Source organism: Adelges cooleyi, unplaced genomic scaffold, assembly GCF_023614345.1.
Source record: "Adelges cooleyi isolate 19-005CV unplaced genomic scaffold, UGA_ACOO_1.1 ACOO_flye_CR_arks_rails_tigmint_CR_PRNA_9, whole genome shotgun sequence".
In the NCBI taxonomy this organism is placed as follows: domain Eukaryota; kingdom Metazoa; phylum Arthropoda; class Insecta; order Hemiptera; family Adelgidae; genus Adelges; species Adelges cooleyi.
The window spans coordinates 10,078,111-10,101,866 of NW_026096579.1; the positions used below are offsets into that span (position 1 = coordinate 10,078,111).

Below are 23,756 nucleotides of genomic sequence, written 5' to 3' on the forward strand. Positions count from 1 at the left end.
GTGACAACTGTTGATAACATATTATCCTTATTATCGCATAATATAGTAGTAAACTATACTATAATACACTAACCTTGTTATCTACAAATTAAATAATAATATTATCATAATTCATACGAATTACGATTAACTGCTATTACCTATACACGTAACTTTTACATGGCTAGTAAAAATAGTTAGCATGGGTTGCTTTTTTACTATAATGTTCTTAGAGTTGGTAATGACTTTTCTAAAAGTGCCAAGTAGTAACAACTATTTGAAATGTTGTGGTAAATAATTCCCTAGTCAGAAAATCCTATAATCTATTTTAGTAAAATAAAAACGCATCAAATCAATTAGAAATGGATTTAATATACAAGGTAAAAAATATACTTTTCAACTATATTGTATTATGTTATTATTATTACTTTAATAATGTATTAAAAAAATATGTCATTTACATTTTACAGTCTGTCGTTAAAGTAGAATGTGGCAGTAACGAGGGTTCAGCAGTTTGTGTTCATACTTCAAACTCCGTTGGTCATGTATTCTTGACTTGTTCTCATGTTGTACGATATGTTAGTATAAAAAATTTATAAAATTTAAAGTTCTATTATGCATTTGTTTTTCTATAATTATGTAGGTATTCTAATTTCGTAATTTAATTGATATAGAAAACTGGACCTGTCATTTTACGACACAACGATAACGTAATAAAAGGGAAAGTAATTTTTGCAGTGCGCAAAGGTGTTCCATTCGATATAGCTATAATTTTAAGCGAAAAGACTATCAATATTGTCGCTTGTCAAATTTCTGATGAAAATCCAGTCATAAGTACGTGAAACAGTAATTTGATATTCCAACTTAGTTATGCAATTTTTATATTATTATTTTGCAAACCTACAGATCAAGAGGTATTTGCAGTGGGCTATCCTTCTATAGAAAAAAAACTCAAAATATCTTTTGGACACATACACGCAACACCTCTTAGTAGTATATTAACAACTAATTGTCAAGTATACCTTGGATTTAGCGGAGGTCCAGTTTTTGGAAAAGATAATAAGCTTTTGGGGCTAACAATTGGCATGCTAAATGTTGGTACAGTTAATTTTATACTACCTTCTTCAGTATTTAAACAAGTTATCAAAAACTATATTACTAAAAATGGTTAGCCTTTTTTTTTAATATAATAGTGCGTAGTACTCCTTGTTAATAAAATTGTATTTAAACTAATGTTTTCTCTTGCAGATATTATTGTATTAGAAAATCTGGAATCAAAGTGTCCAAAAACCAAAATGATATGGAATAATGGGGTACCAAATTTAAATTTGTGTCATTTTTGATAAGTGACACGTGGAGAAATTAATAGACTGAAACTTAACCATGCAAGCAAGAAAGGAGACTGTGTTTGATCTATACCTAATGAGCCAACATCTTATTTTTATTGAATTCTTTTTGAAAAATGATCTTTTATGATTTAAACTAGCAAAACAAATTTGTATTTTGATTTATATAGTTATTATGTTTTAATTACAGGTGATATTTTAGACAATGCTAAAAAAAGTTATAACTTCATTAGTTGTTTGAATTGTGATACCAAAAAGTCAATATATTTGTATATAACATATTTGATTAAATTTATCAGGTATATGATATTTAAATTAAAAATACATAATAATTATATAAGAAATTTGTATTAAAGTATATTTGATAAATAGTATCGTAAGTACATAGAATATAGTGACGGATAAGTTGATATTTTCTGTAAGCGATATGAGCTATTTAAGACTGAGTGGTATTCTGTGGCATCGATTCGTAGTTGAAATTTATAAATACAATTATTTTACTATGTTCTATCAATGTAATTAATTATTTTGTAAAGGTTCATTTTATATTGATAAAATGGAAATTCTCTGATCATAATTTTACAAATATTATATATATTTTAATCATATAATATGTCATAAAACATAAGTGATTCGCTGAATCAAAGTGATGAATTTAGCAACTGCTGCTTTGAATAAACACTAGTTTGTGTAAAAATTAAAACTATTAAACAGTGTTTTTAGTTAATAATCACAAATTTTGGTTAGGGAGGTAAAAATGTTAGGGTGCAAGTATATAAAAATTGGTCTTATTAATTAATGTCTAATCAAATATAAGGATAGTATAATTATTTAACATAATACAATTTTAATTTTAATATTCTACTTTAATCATGTTGACTAAGTTTCTTAGACTTGAAAAAATTTCAAATATCTAAAGGTTAAATATTTTACATTTTACTACAAGTAAAACAAGTAGGTAAAAAAGTTATCAGAATTTTCAAGTATATCACTTATCTTTTATCCTATTGTTACACACATAAAATTTTAAATTTTAAATGGAAACATGTTAATTTGGCTTAAGAGCCGTAAATTACAAGGGTACTAGTTTCTAATTTAATTCTTAAATCGTGTCCGGATGTTTGAATTTTGAGATACTCCAGCAACAATGTTCGAAGAATTGTTTGCTTTATGTTAAAATTGTAGTGCCCAATTGTTATTTATTAAATCAAAATCTTTGTGAAAGCTCCTTTCACTGCATTCTTTAGTCAGTATCTAACGGTATATTACACGACTGGAAATATTTTTTTTATTAGTAGGTACATTATTGTTTCACACTCAAATAATACAATAATATTGCAAAAATTATGCCTTTATTCATTCTCGATGATTATTAGAAAGACATTAAACTTGTTAAACGACAATTCAATAATATTGTGATGTAGATTTAAATTAAGTATAACTTCATGCATTTTAATTAGTGGTCTGATAACTTAATTGTTTTGAATAAAATCATCACATCAGAATTAATAAAATTTAGGACGGTATATAGTTTGTGACTAATAATACATAAAGAGTAAAATTCAATTTTTTTTAATAACATAAATTATAACATTTTATTTAAAACATACATAAAATAAAAATAAACCAATAAATAAAAGCGATGGGAATGAGAAGGAGTATTCATTCAATATTCATATTATACAAGACATATCTAACCAAGTAAATAAAAATTGCAAATGTAACCATAACAATGACATTATACAACACTGTTTGGACAATGTTATTTTCTGGTTCGCTGATATCTGGGTCCGGTGTGTTGATTTCATTTGCTCTGGCCAAGTTGCGTTTTTCAATTTCGTTCTTTATAGTCTGTACAAATGCAAACAAATAAAATAAAATAGTATAATTACAATTTTAGGTATAAATGCACTTTACCGGACACCCTTTTTTTGTAGTATTTTTTACGCCGATTACGAATCGCAAGTTGAAAAATCGGCGGACTCCTCTTTCCAAAGTTATAGTTACTTTAAATTTGCATATTTCTGCGTGTATAACAATAGGCGGTGGCGACAGGGGCGGACGCAGCCACGTACCGCCGTACCATATATTTGTCAGCAATACAACGATAGGATAGGTTAGGTTTGGATTCATTAGGTCACTGACACTTCCAGAACAGCAGCTTAGGTTAGTTTAGTCCTTTAAGCTATTTTGTTCGCTTGGGGGTTTGGGTGTGTGAGCCCCCATTTAACGAAGAGTCCCGAAATTGGCAGGCGTAGTTGTTTTATATAGTTCATGAATTACTAACTTAAAACTTTAATACTTAAGGAAATTATATTGTTGTTCAATACAATATTGATATTACATCATTGATAATATTATAATAATAATAATAAAAATAAATAATTCAACTAATAATATTGTAGCAGCGCACTTGCGTCGCTGCCAAATGTATGTTGCGGCAACAAGCGTCTGTGGCCGCAGTCACCAGCTGCTGCCACCTATTGTTATACACGCAAAAATATGCAAATTTCAAGAAGCTATTAAAGAAATTTGGGATTAGAGGTGTCCGCCGATTTTTGACTTGCGATTCGTAATCAGTGTAAAAATACACAAGATGGTAAAAAAAAAAGGGTGGCTGGTAAATTGCACTTATTCCCAATTTCATTTTATTGACAAAAAATGCATTATCATTAATCACCGTTGTAAGCTCAGGAAATAATTCACAAAAATTTTCATCACGTATGTTAGTTTCCAAACTTTGAGCAGCCAGTTGACGCCTTTCGTAATCTGTCATATCTATACTGCCCATTGTAGGACTATTTTCCAGCTTAAATGAAGAAATTAAAATTGTGTATAAACTTCAAGTGAATACAATAATTTATTCAATTACCATGAAGCTGAGCAATCCAGTGAGTATTGTAGATACACTCCAAGCGGGATTCCATGTATCCGGATGATAATCACTGATAGATAAGCAGAGTCGAGTGTTTGTCTTAAACCTCCCATTAGGAGTAATCATGTAAATGCTTGGCGGCTTAAATGGAAAATCTCTAGGAAAAACAAGTCGACCCAAGTAATATCCTCCAGCATATGGCGAATCGTCTGGTCCGCTTACAACATAGTACCTGTAAATTCATTGCTACTTTAAAATACTTAACTAATAATTTATTTGAACAATTATAAAATACCATTCCAATATATTTGACGGAACGGGTTCAGCTACTACATATGGTACTGGGTCATTTTTAAGACGAGCATAATCTTGTTTCAATCGAAGCGTAGCAGATGATGTCTTAGGTGGCATAATTCTATTTTGTTCGTATAGTTGTTTACAATAACTTGTGGAAAATAATTAATTCCCAAATAGATGCATGAACATACTGGGGAGCACAATAAAATATAATATTTATCTCGTTTCTACAATATCTGAAAACGTAATAACATAAGCTAATGAATTATTGAACTTCACTTCAACTAAGTAGGCAATAATTTCCACAAACACGCTTTAAAAATCTGTAATTTATTTAATATTATAATTCTTTTATCGGAAATTTAAACATAAATTGATTTTACGTACTTTAATATTCAACATAGTAATTTATAATGAAAAATGTATGAACTATGATACAAATAAATTGGAGAAATATTGATAAAAAAGAAAAGACCTGGAATAGAAAATAACAAGTTGATCATCAGCTGTTCTGGAGGAGGCAAAGTTGGGACTTGGAAATATTTTGTGGACAATATATTATACAATAAATTATATTATTCAGACAATGTAATTGTCCACAGTTTTTGGGAGACAATAATTATTAAATTTAAAACAATCAGATTGTACAGAAAACTTATCATAATACCTAGTGGCTATAGTTGTATTAAATTGTAATACCTATCCGTTTAACAGTTACATAATCTTAAAGAGAAATATTATACTATGTGTTATTTTTTTACCAATTAACAGTGGTCAAACTTTAGACTAATACTCGGTCTGTAAATTCTTTAGAAAAAAATGTAATTATTAGTTTGGGCTAACTGTTTTTTATTTGTACCTGATAAAAAATCAGTATTATTTTTAAATAACATCGACATTTTTAAGTACCAATATATTATAAAAACACTTATAATTATATTTTGAGATATAATATAATCGATGGTTTATACCAAAATATCTATAATTTAATTCATGTAGGCATCAAGTCCGTGCACAGAGGGGGATAAGGTTCAAACCAACTCCCCTAATAGTTTCAACCAGTAAATAATATTGTATTGCAAGTTAAATAATTATAATAATATTGTGATTATGATTTATTATTTATTTAATTGTAAAAATAATATAAAATCAATATATGAAGTATTGATCAAATGTGATAGAGATTCGAGATCATTATGAACATATATAAAAAGTATACTTAAAGAACTATAAGTTATTCATAACATTGTTAGCCATATGTAAGCAACTGGAAAGATACCGGCTTGTGGTTCAACCCAAGCTTCATAATTTCTATTGGACATTTTACTAAAGCATTTTGGATTACTCAAATAACGTAAATACTTTTATATCAAGCAGTCCACAGACAACATTAAGTATAATACGATATATAGTTTGTACTCTTTTTTTTACTTCATACGATATGTATTATGTAATTTTTTATAATACTTGCCTTATTTTTAAAATAATATGTATTTATGTCTTTTACTAGTCACTCTATAGAAATTATCATTATACTCGTTTCAGTACACTATAATCATTGTACTATAAGGACCAATTTTCAAGTATAGAAACTGTCTTAACACATTTTCTTATACCTCCATAATCAAGAGGGAAATGTGATCATAATTTATCATTCAGTATTTAATATTATTGTGAAATATTACAAATAGCAGAATAATACATATACTATATACAGCAGAAAAATTGTGACTGGAGGTAAAAAACCATTATGCTCAAATGAGTCAAGCTGAAAATACATTAAAATATTTGTTAAACAAACTATGGCCGTATTAACCATGTAATAAGAACTTTACCTTTAAATTACAGCCATAAGTTCCAGAATTTACATAATTAATATTGCAGTTAGTTCATGTAATTATTTTAAGATATTCTTATTATATTTATCTATGTTAGTAAAGAAATCATTGGGAAAAAGGAGATACAAAATAAAAATAGACAGATTTAAAATGTAGTGAATAATATTTTATTTTGAATTCTTAAAATTGTGTACCAATATTTTATTGTTTATTTACGGATATTACATTATTAATGAGTATAGAAAGTTATCATTTGGAATATTAAAAATTATGAGTTGGAATAAATCCATTAATTATTTGCACCACCACGAAGACGGAGTACCAAATGAAGGGTGGATTCTTTTTGTATATTGTAGTCGGAAAGTGTACGTCCATCTTCCAATTGTTTACCGGCGAAAATCAGACGTTGTTGATCGGGAGGAATACCTTCTTTGTCTTGGATCTTAGACTTGACATTTTCAATGGAGTCTGATGATTCCACTTCCAAGGTAATTGTCTTGCCGGTGAGGGTTTTCACAAAAATTTGCATTCCTCCACGTAGACGGAGTACCAAATGAAGGGTGGATTCTTTCTGGATATTGTAGTCGGAAAGTGTACGTCCATCTTCCAATTGTTTACCGGCAAAAATCAGACGTTGTTGATCGGGAGGAATACCTTCTTTGTCTTGGATCTTAGACTTGACATTTTCAATGGAGTCTGATGATTCCACTTCCAAGGTAATTGTCTTGCCGGTGAGGGTTTTCACAAAAATTTGCATTCCTCCACGAAGACGGAGTACCAAATGAAGGGTGGATTCTTTCTGGATATTGTAGTCGGAAAGTGTACGTCCATCTTCCAATTGTTTACCGGCAAAAATCAGACGCTGTTGATCGGGAGGAATACCTTCTTTGTCTTGGATCTTAGACTTGACATTTTCAATGGAGTCTGATGATTCCACTTCCAAGGTAATTGTCTTGCCGGTGAGGGTTTTCACAAAAATTTGCATTCCTCCACGTAGACGGAGTACCAAATGAAGGGTGGATTCTTTCTGGATATTGTAGTCGGAAAGTGTACGTCCATCTTCCAATTGTTTACCGGCAAAAATCAGACGCTGTTGATCGGGAGGAATACCTTCTTTGTCTTGGATCTTGGACTTGACATTTTCAATGGAGTCTGATGATTCCACTTCCAAGGTAATTGTCTTGCCGGTGAGGGTTTTCACAAAAATTTGCATTCCTCCACGTAGACGGAGTACCAAATGAAGGGTGGATTCTTTCTGGATATTGTAGTCGGAAAGTGTACGTCCATCTTCCAATTGTTTACCGGCAAAAATCAGACGTTGTTGATCGGGAGGAATACCTTCTTTGTCTTGGATCTTAGACTTGACATTTTCAATGGAGTCTGATGATTCCACTTCCAAGGTAATTGTCTTGCCGGTGAGGGTTTTCACAAAAATTTGCATTCCTCCACGAAGACGGAGTACCAAATGAAGGGTGGATTCTTTCTGGATATTGTAGTCGGAAAGTGTACGTCCATCTTCCAATTGTTTACCGGCAAAAATCAGACGTTGTTGATCGGGAGGAATACCTTCTTTGTCTTGGATCTTAGACTTGACATTTTCAATGGAGTCTGATGATTCCACTTCCAAGGTAATTGTCTTGCCGGTGAGGGTTTTCACAAAAATTTGCATTCCTCCACGTAGACGGAGTACCAAATGAAGGGTGGATTCTTTCTGGATATTGTAGTCGGAAAGTGTACGTCCATCTTCCAATTGTTTACCGGCAAAAATCAGACGTTGTTGATCGGGAGGAATACCTTCTTTGTCTTGGATCTTAGACTTGACATTTTCAATGGAGTCTGATGATTCCACTTCCAAGGTAATTGTCTTGCCGGTGAGGGTTTTCACAAAAATTTGCATTCCTCCACGAAGACGGAGTACCAAATGAAGGGTGGATTCTTTCTGGATATTGTAGTCGGAAAGTGTACGTCCATCTTCCAATTGTTTACCGGCAAAAATCAGACGCTGTTGATCGGGAGGAATACCTTCTTTGTCTTGGATTTTGGACTTGACATTTTCAATGGAGTCTGATGATTCCACTTCCAAGGTAATTGTCTTGCCGGTGAGGGTTTTCACAAAAATTTGCATTCCTCCACGTAGACGGAGTACCAAATGAAGGGTGGATTCTTTCTGGATATTGTAGTCGGAAAGTGTACGTCCATCTTCCAATTGTTTACCGGCAAAAATCAGACGTTGTTGATCGGGAGGAATACCTTCTTTGTCTTGGATCTTGGACTTGACATTTTCAATGGAGTCTGATGATTCCACTTCCAAGGTAATTGTCTTGCCGGTGAGGGTTTTCACAAAAATTTGCATTTTAGTCTGGAAAACAATAAAAATTATACTAATAATTTAATTTTTTAATTTTTGCTCTATGGTTTAGATATTATATAAACTTTAATGATGACTATTCTCAAATAGTTTTATGAAATAAATCAAATACACATCTTACAAATATAAAATAATAGTTGTACCTATTAAAATGTATTCAATTTGTTTATTTTGTAAACATTTTATTCTGAATTTTAAATGATTGAAGACTATTTGAAATGAACCTATGTAGTATTCCAGTTAAAATAAAAGTTAACTATTCATATAAGTAATAGTCAAATAAAACTTTGTTTTATATTATGCTGATATTAAAAAATAGTATTAGTTTTAAGTATGTAGTAACTATAATACATTTATTTTATTTTATTCATTTTATAAGATAACTTAAGAATTTAATTCAAAGTAAAATAGTATGAAATTATATGTATACAGTATTAGTCTTAAATATTAAAATGAGCAAAAGATCGACTACATAAAATATTACATTGTTAGTTGTTATAACAACTGTACTTTGCAATGTACTTTTGTCATTATTCAAGATCCAATACCATTAAAAAAAATTAAATAATAGAAACTTGGCAAAAAGAGAGTATTGAATGATTTGTTTTATTTTTGATGGCATAATTATTGACAACTGAAATATTACAAAGGATTCTAAGTTTAAAATAATTGTTTTGAAACTTGATAATAATTAAAAGTAATTATAAATGAATTATTATATTAATACTTTTAAACAGGAAGTGTAAACACAAAGTTCAAAAGTTTCCATTAATTAACTTTACTTAGGTATTCATTTAGTCAGAACATCATTTTTTTAGTAAAAATAATACTTTTAACCAATGTTTAACATTTAATGTATTCAGTGACGTAACCATTTTAATTTGAAGTTATTTGCATCTTTTAAGATGAAGAATGAAATAGATTTGATATACAATTTATAACTAGAGTCCACTGATATCAGACTTTAAATTCGTAATCAGCACAAAAAACAACAAAGATTATAATAAAAGGTGCGAAGTAATAATTTATACTCAAACCACATAGACATCAAGTGATTTTTTATAATAATATTCCATTACCCGATTACAAATTAAGATTCCATAATTGTTTTTTTTTGGTAATAATATTAATTAAAATTAAATAATAAGAGATTAATAAAAGACTTCACCACTGGCCACTGCTTTTTGTTAACGTCGTAAAAAATACGACAAAGACATTCAATGACGTCATTCGTCAACAAAGAGTTTTAGTCATTTTCATATACAATTGATTTCAAATGGATTAAAGTATTATTTCGGTCCAAAAGGGTTTAAAATCTTAGTTATCAATCATTTTAGCAATTAATAGAAAAATATACTTTCAATACGAAATAATTCTACGGAAATCGTTCAACTTCACAATCGCGGTTTGTCACACGAGCCACGTCGCCATTTTGCGATATTGAACAAAAATCGAAATACAAATATCTGGGCCCCATAATGTTAAAACATTATCAGATATAAAAAGAATAATAAACTTACAACGAAAGAATTTATCGTTTATTAACGCAACTTAACAATTATTGCTTTGTGTCACTCGAGGCCATTTTGTGACGTTCAACGGAAATCACGATAAAGTCCAAGCAGACTAATTCTATCCTAACAATAATGAAATAACGTATATTACCTTTTCGACGTTCGCTCACGCTTGAATTTATTGAATTTGTTTATTTGATTTGTTTATAAGAAAGGTGTAACGTTTATGCTTTGTCTTTCCGTTGCTTAGAGTTGAAAAAACTATGGAAACTCGTCAAATGCAAAACGCGACCAACTCAACGAATGCTCTACGAAGGTAATAACAATTTTCACTTATGTGAATTGCGCTGTAGCCTGTAGCGAGCAACCTTTGTAATTTGGCTGATGCAATCGATATTGTTTTGGAACAAAGGACAGCTGGACACGTACGCGGATTTTGTAGAGGAAAAACAACGGCTGGCCAATCGGAACACGGGTGACGTCTGTAGTCGACGTGCGCATGCCCGAAAACGAGCAGAGTCAGGGATTTCTTGTCAACAATCAGCTGTTTTTTGTTTTGCTTATCAGTGATTACAATCAATGTTTACACTTTGCACAGTTCATGTTTTTTAGCAGAACAGAAATTGAAAATCGCGCATGCACGTATTCAGAAAAATATTGTAATACACAAACTTGAACAACATGTAAACATTGTCATCGTCCAACTCGGTCTATTTTTAAAAAAAGAAAATCATCTGAATGTCTGTTACTCTTGACCGTCTAGTGGTAGGTCTACCGCCGCCGAGCTTAACCGATTTTTGAATGTCTGTCCATTTAGTGGTCAACGCGTTTTACAAAAATGGTACAGCGTTGTTGCGCGCTCGCTGTACCAAAAACATTTTATTCGTCCGCACAAGATTGGCATCGAGATCAGCACACACCCAAGCGCTGAATCCCTCTACCAGCCATCGTAGCCCACTAAACTCTAGTTGCCAATCCAGATGGCAGCTTACTCGAAGAGCATTTGTCGACAGTTTGCTAAATCGTGTGACAAATTCACTGTCGGCCGATTTACGTAAACGAACTGCCCGGCAGCTAATGTTTGGCAACTCGAGACCATTTTTCGCACTTGTCGGAATGAGTCTGGCGTCTGGTAATGGTGTGATAACTAATGACAATCAACTAGATGGTGTATGCTGGGAAATTAGGGTTTGTACATAATCAATAACTGATATATGAACCTATATCATTTATTATGTTCATATATATATATATATATATATATATATATATATATATATATATATATATATATATGCATAACTATTATTATAATTATTCAATTAGTTCATTTGTTATTTTAGGAGGCTGTTGGTAGAATGCAGAAGAATTTAGCTGTTGCCGAGTGTTTAAATTTAAATCCATCTTTGGGTTTAAAGCAGTTTGAATTAGGAGTTGCTATTGCTAAAGGAAATAACGCAGTCGTGTATGAAGCAAGAAAAAAGGATGAAAAAGGTATTTTTTAAATAAAATTAAAGCATTAAGAAATAATTGTTAAGAATATTTTACACTCTAATGCATCAATAATAGTTAGTTCCATTATAATTTTAGTATCTAAATATCATTTTCTTTCATATATCTGTGTAAATCGTAATTTTGGATATATTATAATAATATAATTTGACCTTGTAGGATCTAAAGCTATTTAAATGTTGGCAACATAATTATTATTCATAAGTTAAACTATTCGAATAACTCATATTTTCTTGGTATTGTACATGTTTTTGAACAGTAGTACTATTCATTTAATTTGGAATATTTAAAATTTATTTGAAATTTATTCCTAAGAATAGAGGAAATAATATAAAATTGGGTGTTTACTAAATGTTGGATTTATTTGTCATTAGATAATTGTAATTTATTATTGAAGCAAGAATCATCTTCTCAAAATTTTCCTTTGGCTATTAAAATGATGTTCAACTATGATGCAGAAAGTAATGCTATGGCTATACTTCGAGCTATGAATAGAGAAACCGTGCCATCTAGACGAATACAGAGTAGCTCTTCTAAATCAGACCAGCACTGGCTTATGGGGTTAAGTTTACGACTTATTTTTATTTAAAAATAATGTATCTTTTTTAAAAAACTTTTATTTTGTTGTAGATAATTAACTTTTTAGCTACAATAATTTAGCCATTTCAATTACATATGTCTATCACTCTATTTCTTTAAATTAATATTGTTTTGAAATTTTTTTTTCAGTTTGGACAAGGGTTTAATTAGGTTACCACCTCACCCCAATATTGTTGTAATGCATTTGTGTTTTGCGGACTACGTTCCAGAGTTAACAGACTCGCACTCACTATATCCACAAGCTCTACCACAAAGAATAAATCCTGATGGTTATGGACGAAACATGAGCCTATTTCTTGTTATGAAGAAGTAGGCAGTTACACTATTTTTTGTAAATGTTTTTGTTTTATTTCATTGTTTAAATACATACATATATGTATTCAGATATGATATGAGCTTAAAGCAGTATTTGTCTCAATCGTCACCTAAAGTCAGAGATAAAATTCTTTTGCTTGCACAATTATTGGAAGCTGTTACACATATGTGTAATCATAATATTGCACATAGGTAATATTACTTGGCTAAATAATGACTTTATAATATGTTAAAACAGTACATTTATATAGGGATTTGAAAACTGACAATGTCCTTTTAGACATCTCTGAAGGCAATAATGTTTGCCCTACACTAGTTGTCACAGATTTTGGTTGCTGTTTAGCTGATAAAGATAATGAACTTAATCTGCCTTATAAAACTGCTGACACAGATCGCGGAGGAAATATATCGTTAATGGCTCCGGAGGTAGTTTATTCTTCTACTATATATTTAATGAGTTATCTAAATTGTTTGCTCTGCATAATTTTAGGTTGTTACTGCACAACCAGGAACTTTTGGACAGATCAATTATTCTAAAGCTGATGTCTGGGCAGTTGGTGCAATGGCATATGAAATATTTTCTAGCAGCAACCCATTTTATAGTTATGAAAAGGGTAAACCCCCTTTATTACGTAATTCAACGTACGAAGAAAAAAATTTGCCAGAACTTAACACTGAAGTACCCCTTGTTATTCGAACATTAGTTCATTCCCTCTTGCAAAGATCAACATCAAAAGTAAATATGTATTATTTTTTTAGCTAATTAAAAATAGGTGTGCCCTCAAATTGATAAAAGTATATAAATATGTGATGTTTTATGTTAATTTTGTTATTTAGAGACTTGATGCTTCATTTGCTGCAACTGTTTGTCAGTTATATTTATGGGCTCCATCTTCTTGGTATACAAAATATGTATTACCAACTAGTAATGAGGTATTAACTATACTTATAAACATATACGTGTATATAGATTTTTTTAAACAATAAATTAAAAAAAATTATGTTATTCAAATTTTAATTTTAATTTTAGGGATTTTTTATTTGAATAGGCTACTATCGATTCAAAGAGTAAGCCATATGAAAAAAACATACATATACATAGATACCTAGTTAAAAGACTATTAGGCATAAACACTAAATTAAATTTAAATCACTTTTCACTTTTACAGCAAAATAAAAAAAAAAATTGTTTGTCAGCTGACTACTTTAAATAACGGGTATAAAATAAATAAACATGGAATAAAAATAAACTTATTTTGTGAGTTAAAAAAAAAAAAAAGTATTCAAGTATTTATTAACATACATGTAAAAAAAAAAAGGTCAATCGTATTCTGATAATAAAATATGATTATTCATTTATATATATATATATATATATATAATAAGCTCTACATTTAATTGATGGTATCTTGAAACATATTACGTACTTGAAATTACTAATTTTTAAATCTAAAAATTATTATATGGAGACATTTGTAAAATTAAAATTATTATTATTTAGAATAATGCATTTAATAATTATTTTAGGTGGTACAATGGTTGTTGTGTTTAACTACAAAAGTATTGTGTGAAGGCGGAGTAATGGCAAATATGAACACTAAACGACGTACTTTTACAGAATATCAATTGATTACTTCATTTTTACACAGAGCCAAATTATATGAAATAAAAAATGCACTGCAATGGATGCAATCAATTCAACATGAATAATGTTTAAAAAACAAGTGTATTTATTTGAAATGGTTCAATGCATAATAACATTATATTTTTATATCAAAGTATTGTCCCATACGTTTACAACATTACAGTAAACTCATTAAATGTGATATTTAGTTTTAGATAATTACAGTTTTTATTATATTTGTTGTGTACCTTAGTACAGTATTACCAAACTTGTTAATCGAATAGTATACGTTAATAGTTAATAAAATAAGTATACATACACCATATAAATTTCTACTCAGAAACTTTTTGCAATACATGAATGCATGGTTATTTTATTATTGAATTTACGATTAAAGACATTTTTCATGGTAAATACTTGTTATCATAATTGTTTATTGTAATTTATTATATTTACGGATGTTTGAATGTTAAAATGAACTGGAACCTAGAGGAGTTTGGTTTGTTTGAAAACTGGCCTTATTATTATTATATATTTTCAGACCAAACTAGGTATCTTGTAAAATTTGGTTTGGATATCAAACACGAAACTAGATAAAAATCATTCATCGTATAAATTGAACTAGTAATCAATAAATTGCCATCTACCTCGTTTTTACATCTCAATTAGTTGTACAAAAATAAATAATACTATTATTGGTGTTATGTTTGTTTTTAATATCCCATATGGTTTTAAATACCTAATAAGTATTTCTAGTTTGGGAAAATGTAATAATAAGTTCGATTTGATGTTAAAAGTTAGCAGATTGATCACATCACTAAATTATTTATTTTATCATGGGGGAAATAGCAGTAGCCTAAACTTGAAAAGAAGAGAGCTAATATAAGTCAGATATACCTAATATTTAGTTAAAACATTTGAACTGTGCGAGTATGTACAATCGCACAGTTTTCGTAATCTGTAATCGAATATCGTGACATTAGAATTAGAACTGAACAAAAAGTCTTAACAATTTATCGTTCTTCAAGCGAAGGAATGAGGATCATTTATGCTTCCTACGCTTTTAAGTATTAAAAATACTCGAGGTCTAATATGTAGTTTTATTTTACAAATAACTAATTGTACGGGAATGGGCTTGGTAATCGACAAGAAAGGTTTGTGACGAGAAATACAATTTATAATTTTCCGTCGACATGTCTAGTAAACACTGCGTCGATACACAGATTATGTCGTAGAAATGGAGAGGTTATATTAAAGCAAAACTTATTTTCAAAGGTAATCTTACTCATAATATCTAGTAACGCGAAAGTGGTATAAAAAATTCCCCCCTCCTTCCCAAAAACTACCCCCTAGGGATAAGATATGTACATAAAAAGTAAAACGCTAAATGTGTAAGTGCTAAATAATTTAATCAGTTCATTTGCATAAACTAACTGCACAGAAACACCATAGATTAGTTTGCGCAGTTAACTGGACGGTTAAAGCGTAAACCTACCTTAATAACGATTAGTATTTAAATCTTTATACCGCTATAAGTGATTGATGAAGCTACGAAACATTATTGTATGAGATTTTTATAAAAAAAAAATCACCTCACGGTCAAACATAATATTTTTGAGTAGGTATACATTTCGAATAAACCCAGGCTATCCTAGACACCAATATATACCTATTAAGTCATTTAAAACAAAATTATTTTCTGTTATTATGAACTATGAAGAGAAAAGGATATCTATTACTCTAGAGTCAAGTCTATCTCACGCCTAATATAGATTTAGACGTATAACGGTCGATATACTGATGCGATAATAAATCTAAAACCAGATTATAATTTGCCATATAGTTGAGGAGATCGGTTTTCATATTGTTTCAATTTTGAATTCTAACGCTTTCTTAATTCGATTTTAAAATTTCAATTTTTTTTAGAATTTTTTATCTGTCTAGTAGGAGTTGTAACATCTGTGTGCTATGCCATCGACATAAAATTGAATTCGCAATTTTAAAAAAAATATGTATTTTCATCATACTAATGAGTAATATATAGATTTATATATATTTTTATTTTTATTTTTATCACACACACACACACACACACACACACACATACCTTCATACCATACGATTTATGTTGTGTCGCATTAAAATACTAAATAATAATAATAATAAATGAACAAATCACTAACATCTGTCAAGACGACAATATTCCCACAGAGGGTCGTGAGACCGCAGACCTCTTTTCAGTTCAGAGGGGACACATCTTTCACTCACAACATAATTTTTATGTCATCGTCGATCCGTTGCAAAAAAAAGTGTAAATGATTTTATTTTATTTTATGGGCAATTGTTATTCATATAGTATACTCGTATAGTAGCTCACACTTATATTTAACGAGATAGGGTTCTCTACAAGTTAATAGTAATAGATTAACTCTTGATCAGAATATTTATTTTTTATAAAAGTGTATGAGTCAATGTAACATGACTAATCTGGACTCGTAGGCAACACAATGGTTAAAAAAAATATGTACCCTAACACATGCACATATATCTGTTATATTTTATAACTTATAATACATTTATTATAATATTTAAATATCTTTTCTATACACTGTGTTAAAAAAATCTACATTTTATTCGTCAAAATACTAATCTTGTATTTAAATATAACACTTATTCGTCATCATTCAAATCAATATCAATACAATTGTATTTAATAATAGTAATCGTAAAGTTTTAAATTATTAACTAAAAGATAAAAAGGAATGGGGAAACATAATTGTCTAATTTTTTTTTTTTTGTACAAAACGCCAAGTTAATAAAATAGTTATTAGATAATTAATAAAATAAATGCGAATTGTATACAAATGAGCTTACATTATAATTTATACATGTTTAGGTGTGAATTGTGTTTTCTTGGTAAGTACTACTATTTTTTTGTACGGTAAACTGTATAATGTAAGGTTATACTTAGGTAGTTTTTTTTGTGTCTAATATAAAAGTAATTTTTATATCGTAAATAAGTCTTAATAGGATAGTACCTCTACACATCTTAAATATTTATTAAAAGTTTATTAGCAATTTCTTGTAAAATCTTAATTTTAAACAAAAAAGATTGTTTTACTTTATTAGTACGACAATGAAGTGCTTTATAGATCGATAATTTGTTTTTTTTTACGAGAATTTTTTTCCAATTATGACATTGCTACACAAAACCAGGTTCGCTCAGTTTATAATGGTTTTAGATCAAAAACACCTCTAATTAATTAAAAGAACATAATATTCCTATTGGTTGTTTGAAGTACGTTGACAAATTATTAATTAACTTTAAGAATTCTTAAATATTTCATTTTTAAAGCAACTGTAACTTGATTACCTACTAAATTCAATTTTAAAAAATCCGCCAACATATTGCCCTTTAAAATATGAAATTCGTTCGCTTTATTCTTTAATAAGTGTTAAAACTATATATACTAATATCAATAAAACATTTATCAAAAACAAATTGGATATTCTCATGGAAGTTATGCACCTGTACCTAACATAGTATCTACAGATATACTATTTTTAAGTTTCTTATTACAGCTCATTATTTATTTAGTATGATAACCAGCAGAGGTAAAGTAAGATGATAAATTAGAAATCTTTCTAAACGATGCGCAATCGTCGTCCATTCCTGCTTCCAATTTCTTGTACAGATCCATTTGCTTATAAACTCGTGGCGGCCTGATTGACACACGTTTATATCGTTCACTACCATACAGGGATCACAATCCGACCGTAAAGCCTACCGGAGCCCGGAAGATTTGCTTTGGTGTCTAATTAGAACCAAATGCCAGTCCGTGTATCCATTGCTCTGCAGTTATGGAGGCTTACACATTAACGTACATTTCGGTTCGTTTTAACTCATTAAATTATTTTAACGATTTTTCGAAAGGCAAACTGTTTTTTTTTTTTTAATGATCATTCAATATTTTTTTGTTACACAATCATGCGTCTGCCCCGACTTTAATTAAGGGACTCTGCATTAAATAGCGCCTATTAGGATAGGATGCGTTTTAAATATATTTTACTGTAGTCTTATACTATAGTTTTATGTTAGTTTCCCAGTACTATTATTACTACAATTATGGTACTATTATTATTATACTATTTGATACTATTATTATTACAATTATTTACATACGTTATTAATCATTATAAAATATCAATAATTTATATTACACGTTTCAAAGAAGAGGAGGGTAAAAAAGAGAATCTGAAGGGCAGATTCAGATGATGAAAATATGGTACAAGTAGGTAAATAAAATTACATAAATATTAAATTTATAGATTTATTGACGCGCCATACATTTTTCTCTTTTTAATTTAGTAGGTATACTTGTTAGACATTTTAGATTTAAAAATACTTTTTTATAATTGCTAGCTATAAGCATGAAATAATCAGTTTCATTAGATGTACCTATGTTCAAGTTGGAAATACATTTTCATTACAGATAAGCATGTAAAAAAAAATGGAATTATGTATATATTTAAAGTAATTGAATAATTAATTAAAATAATAAAATAGTTTACTATTTCTTCTTGTTTTAAAAAAACCTGAAAGTTTCAGGATAGACCACACATACCTTTTTCTATTTATGCTCAACAACTACATAGTTTTATGAAAAAATTGTATTGCACTTCGTACAGTTATTAATTATTATTTATATTAAACTATATATTAAACCATTGTATAAATTAATGGGTTTAATTAATTAAACTAAATTAATTACAATTTTTCTATATCTCCGCCTATGACTATGACTAAATAAATAGGCCTAGTCGCTAGATAATATTGCGCAGGATATTTCTCTCAGACTTAAAAATATAAAATTATCGAGGTGATTTTTTAATTTAGCATCTTCCACGACTTGTTTGGTGGTACCTAATGGTCATCATAAAGATTGTCGTACAACGTATTTCGTATGCTCAATGCTAATGCATATTATATTTTAATATTTAATCAATACCTACACATGATACCAGATTTTGCATCATTGAGATTTTATGATCAGTATTCGAAATTCAAAATTCAAGACTTTCAAATTTAGTCCATAATATCCTAAACTAAGTGTTCTGTGAGAAAAATCCCAACATCGATTTTTTAGTTTTTTATGTTGGTATTAAATAATAATTGTATATATTTAGACCGTTACTATATTATACCTACGTATATTGTCCGTTATGAATTATTGCCAATTTTTAATCGCCATTATTTAGTCGTTAACGAAGTTTTTTTTTCTATTCCCTATTATTTTACTTATTAACTATACTTTGTTTTCAATTTACTCGCCCCTAGGTTTGCTTTCAGTAGATACATTTCTCAGCCACAAGGGACGTTGGTCGGCGTCACGAACAAAGTAATGGGCCGGTGATAAATTTAGCGCTGCCGCTTTTCTGGATCGTAAAAGGCCCACAGGAAGTCGACATCATCGACCGCGTCCGGTGTGATTTCTTTCCCTCTTTCTTTGGTGGTTCAATGTGTATTATTATAATATTTTAAGTCGTGTGCACGCGCAAAATGTAATCGATTGATCTGCCTGCCCCGGGGAACGCGTACGATATGATGCGAATGATTATTTTTAGAATCTATACACTACTATTAATGTGATGGCATGTGAGCAGCCTACTCCCACCGCGGTCTCAAATGTTCCGTACTACACAGCCGGCTGATGAAATACACAAGGGTAAAATTAAAAAAAAAAAATCCCGACTTTCTTGAAAAAATAAACTTAATAAGAACTATAATATAATATTTACAACAGATTGGTCTCGTTTTTTTTTTAAATAGCAAAAATTAACTAATAACTTAAAATCGGTACAAAAAAAATTAACTTAATGTAAAAAAATATATGTATATATATATATATCGATACAATATAATTATATATAATAGTAATAAATATACGTAAATGGAAATACTTAGTTTCAAAACAATACTTGACGATGATCAAACGCTTCATTCAACAAAAATTCGCACAATAATAATTATTCTTGATTCACATTGTTCCATTCTCCTTCCATTCTCCAAACACTGAACGCATAACTAAGCTGTTCGTGAGCCACATAGCTACACGAACCTGCTCCAGTGGACCCTTGTTCTGTAAAATAACAATTACAAATTTAAAGTTACTGTTTTGAAATAGCTTTGGGTTTATGATTTATGCACAAGTATATAATACGCTAAGTGTTAACACAAAATAATAATGATTTTTCAGTAATAAATTAGTTCATCGTAATAAATAAATTCCATGAGTCTTGTTTGGTCATCATTATTTTTAAAATCTATATACCTAAATTGTTTGCAGCTGTACGTCATAATTCTATTTGCATACAGCCTCTTTACAGAGTTTTCAGGTCTTGCGATTTTTAAACAACTTTTACCTATAATATTATGCGACTTATTGGATACATTAATAGTTAAAACTTAAACTTCTATTGTGCAAAACATCATTTATTTCTATTCTTGTGATTACATTGCTGATGAAGTTATACTTCAAAAAACAAGTTTCGCGGTTATTTTACACTTAATTATTGCATAAAGATATTCCTTTCACTTAAAATGTATTTTCGTTATATGGAATAATATACCAATACGGAAAGGTATTACAAATTAAATAATTCATGTATATATTTTTACATTTATATTTATTTGTGTATTTTGTATCAAATAAAATGTATAAGGGCAGTTGACGGTTCTTCCGAAATCCCAAATCGTGTCAGACGTGACTTTTTCTATTTTACAACAATATAATGGACTGCATGCGGTATTTTTCTTTACAACCCCGAAAAAAGGACGTGTGCCGAAACAGATAGTTCTATTGAATAACAACCACGTTCTTAACGTAATCCTTAAGGTTTACATGTTGAAAAAGACATTAAAGAAAATAATAGCGTTTAACAGTTGAATCCTATACAATATACAAATAGACTTCCGCATTACGACAACTATATAATCTCTATGATTTGTGACTTTTCGGGTCTTATGCTAAAATTATATACATTTAAATCTTTTATTACTAATTTATTTTATAATAATCCAATTTTTAAACATCAATATTTTTTTAGACCAAATTATTTTATAGTGAAATGCAATTATTAAATAATGTTATAGCTAAAGAATAAGCTAGTATTAAATGATAGCCAACAACTTGTTTTCTATTTACACTTCATCCTGCTTACACCTATAGTTTTTATGTATTCTTTGAAATGTACTCAGTGGTACATAATAATTCTGATTACCTTTAAAATTTAGTTTAATTTTTCTTTTCTTAACGTGTTCAATCTCTCGTCCTACTAAAGCTTCAATGTTTTTAAATTTCACTTGCTCATTGCGTTATTTTTATTCATTAAATATCCCTTAACTATAGGCGATAGAATAGGGTATCGGACACCGATAAGTGAATTACACTTTAGAACATGCAGATTACTAATTAATAATTACGTAATATTAAGGAATTAATAAACTATCTTACCCATGTATACGGTAACTATTTTTTGTAAATAATATTTTGAGCTATAAATTAAAATTGGCTTACCGATTGAATGTTGAGAATCTGAATCTGTGTGTATGCCAGGCATTGCAATGTCGTCTGAATTGGCTTTGTGCAATACTTGGTATAGGAAGTCAATATATCGTGTTGCTAACTTAAGTGTCTGGATTTTTGACAGTTTGTCAGAGGGAAGAGTTGGTATGATTTTCCGAAGTGACGCGAAGGCTTCGTTAAGACTTTGTGTTCGTTGCCGTTCTCGTACGTTAGCCATAACCCGTTGACTCTGCATCTCTTCTGGTGTCTGAGGCGACCGCCTTCTTGATTTGTTTGGTGCTTGGAACTCTTTTGACCGCGAAGTTCGTTTTCTACCTAAATCAAACAATTTTGTTTACGATCAAATCAATAAATTATCCCCATATTTATTGGGAGATGATTAGTATTCAAATATCCAGTATTAAGATATACTATATTTATTACAAATATTTTCCATTTGATACAATTATACCTTCAGCTATTCAATTACATTTATACATATTAACACCTGTTTTTGCGCACCATGATATTGGTGACAATAAATTTGAATTAATGTTGATGCGAGAACTTTATATTCCCAACTAAATTGGTTACTTAAAAACTTACTCTAGATATTATTACTAGGTATAATCAAATATAATAACTGAATTATAGTAAATGTACTCTGTTATACTATTAGGAAATATAAAGAATAACGGTTAATCACTTCATTGAAAATTGCGTTTTCATTTTTAAATACCTAGTACATAATATTAGAACATAATTATTTAGGTATGAAGCGTTTAAATGTACATTAAACGTGTATGTCCATGAGGCTGTGAACATATAGTTCTATAATACGAGTACCATTAGAATAAAGCTTTACATTTTAGCTATCTAAATCCGTTTTTATTGACTTCTATACATTCTTTCAGCACTGTGTTATATCAAAAATTATTTATTTAATAAAATAGACTATAATTTCAAAATAAAAAATAAATATTTGTACGTTTTATGTTGTTGGGTATATGTTATTGTTCCACATAAAACAGGTAGTTACTAGAAAACATCGAACTCCAAAGTAAGACCAAATTAATCAAGTAGGTGTATAGAAGTGTATAATACCTTTTTTTGTTTCTACAGAGTCGGGTTCCTGACCGGGTGAACTACCGCCGCCGCTACATTCATCGTACTCCGACTTGACCACTATACCGTAGTCGTAAGGGTAGGTATTGGGCAAGTTGGTAAATTGCAAGTCTTGAGGCGTGTGCCAACTGTAAGGTGACATGAGGTAATCGCCGTTGGGCTTGTACGGAGAATCCGAGTCCATCATCATAGTTGCAGCGGTGATGTTTACAACGGTGTACGGTTTTTTAAACTGTAATTGTCACAATACGAATATCGTCCGTTGGCGGCGGGGCGTTGGGTTATCTACTGGAATATATTTTTTCCTTTCAGAAAGGGACTGCGATCGCCACTGACGGTATACAAACCAAGATAATATGGCGGGTCCTTGAACATGATCTAAATTAAGAACGGCGCAGCGGGTGGGGGGGTTTGGTAGTCTCCCACTCCGCCGCACAAATCTCTGTTGGGTACATCTACACTCTTTTGGAACAGAGCATAGTCGAAATTTTGTACATCTGCGCGGGAGGAGCCTCCTGGACCTCGCCATGATTGATGGCCACGAGACACCCGGTTTCTCATATCTTGTCTGAATGCTACCCTTAAATACATATATATATATATATATATAACACACACATACATCGCATAAAAACACATATCTCGGCAGTCACCACCATTCCCCGTACGACCGTTATAAGTCAACTTCCTTTTTGTTGTTGCATTCAGAAATATAATTGGTTCCTAAATAAAGCGAACAACTGCATTGAAGGTGGATAGCTGAAAAAATGTACTGAAACTAGAATGTTATTTTTTTTA

General features: G+C 30.0%; 5 protein-coding genes across 12 annotated transcripts; 2 read left to right on the top strand and 3 right to left on the bottom strand.

The window, feature by feature from the left end:
- Positions 1-98: 98 nt before the first annotated feature.
- LOC126846646 (peroxisomal leader peptide-processing protease-like) lies at positions 99-1,833 on the top strand. Of its 3 annotated transcripts, none has more exons than XM_050586343.1 (5): positions 99-359; positions 450-557; positions 654-813; positions 886-1,077; positions 1,228-1,833. In XM_050586343.1, exons 1-5 carry the CDS (start codon positions 342-344, stop codon positions 1,320-1,322), a joined length of 573 nt encoding a protein of 190 aa, XP_050442300.1. In that variant the 5' UTR covers positions 99-341; the 3' UTR covers positions 1,323-1,833. The 3 variants fall into 3 exon arrangements, with proteins under 3 accessions (XP_050442300.1, XP_050442299.1, XP_050442301.1); XM_050586342.1 differs by having other exon boundaries at positions 100-359; positions 886-1,146; XM_050586344.1 differs by having other exon boundaries at positions 100-359; positions 886-1,073.
- A 1,048-nt stretch (positions 1,834-2,881) lies between these two features.
- On the bottom strand, positions 2,882-4,907 carry LOC126846901 (ubiquitin-conjugating enzyme E2 J2). The gene is made up of 4 exons (XM_050586755.1): positions 4,496-4,907; positions 4,198-4,432; positions 4,006-4,134; positions 2,882-3,176 (listed from the first exon to the last, which is right to left on the bottom strand). Exons 1-4 carry the CDS (start codon positions 4,609-4,611, stop codon positions 2,988-2,990), a joined length of 669 nt encoding a protein of 222 aa, XP_050442712.1. The 5' UTR covers positions 4,612-4,907; the 3' UTR covers positions 2,882-2,987.
- A 1,572-nt stretch (positions 4,908-6,479) lies between these two features.
- On the bottom strand, positions 6,480-10,584 carry LOC126846899 (uncharacterized). Of its 6 annotated transcripts, none has more exons than XM_050586752.1 (4): positions 10,369-10,584; positions 8,358-8,694; positions 7,508-7,901; positions 6,480-7,051 (listed from the first exon to the last, which is right to left on the bottom strand). In XM_050586752.1, the coding sequence occupies exons 2-4, from the start codon at positions 8,686-8,688 to the stop codon at positions 6,625-6,627; spliced, it is 1,152 nt and encodes a 383-aa protein (XP_050442709.1). In that variant the 5' UTR covers positions 8,689-8,694; positions 10,369-10,584; the 3' UTR covers positions 6,480-6,624. The 6 variants fall into 6 exon arrangements, with proteins under 6 accessions (XP_050442709.1, XP_050442707.1, XP_050442708.1 ...); XM_050586750.1 differs by having other exon boundaries at positions 6,480-6,989; positions 7,446-8,357; positions 8,586-8,694; positions 10,369-10,583; XM_050586751.1 differs by having other exon boundaries at positions 7,508-8,191; positions 8,420-8,694; positions 10,369-10,582.
- Positions 10,585-10,793: 209 nt separating this feature from the next.
- Positions 10,794-14,596, top strand: LOC126846898 (serine/threonine-protein kinase Pink1, mitochondrial). Its single transcript, XM_050586747.1, has 9 exons — positions 10,794-11,405; positions 11,561-11,711; positions 12,104-12,290; positions 12,459-12,638; positions 12,714-12,836; positions 12,896-13,070; positions 13,135-13,380; positions 13,482-13,577; positions 14,172-14,596. Exons 1-9 carry the CDS (start codon positions 11,019-11,021, stop codon positions 14,352-14,354), a joined length of 1,728 nt encoding a protein of 575 aa, XP_050442704.1. The 5' UTR covers positions 10,794-11,018; the 3' UTR covers positions 14,355-14,596.
- Positions 14,597-20,103: 5,507 nt separating this feature from the next.
- Positions 20,104-23,286, bottom strand: LOC126846622 (twist-related protein 2-like). The gene is made up of 3 exons (XM_050586314.1): positions 22,938-23,286; positions 21,846-22,169; positions 20,104-20,408 (listed from the first exon to the last, which is right to left on the bottom strand). Exons 1-3 carry the CDS (start codon positions 23,146-23,148, stop codon positions 20,296-20,298), a joined length of 648 nt encoding a protein of 215 aa, XP_050442271.1. The 5' UTR covers positions 23,149-23,286; the 3' UTR covers positions 20,104-20,295.
- Positions 23,287-23,756: the final 470 nt, after the last annotated feature.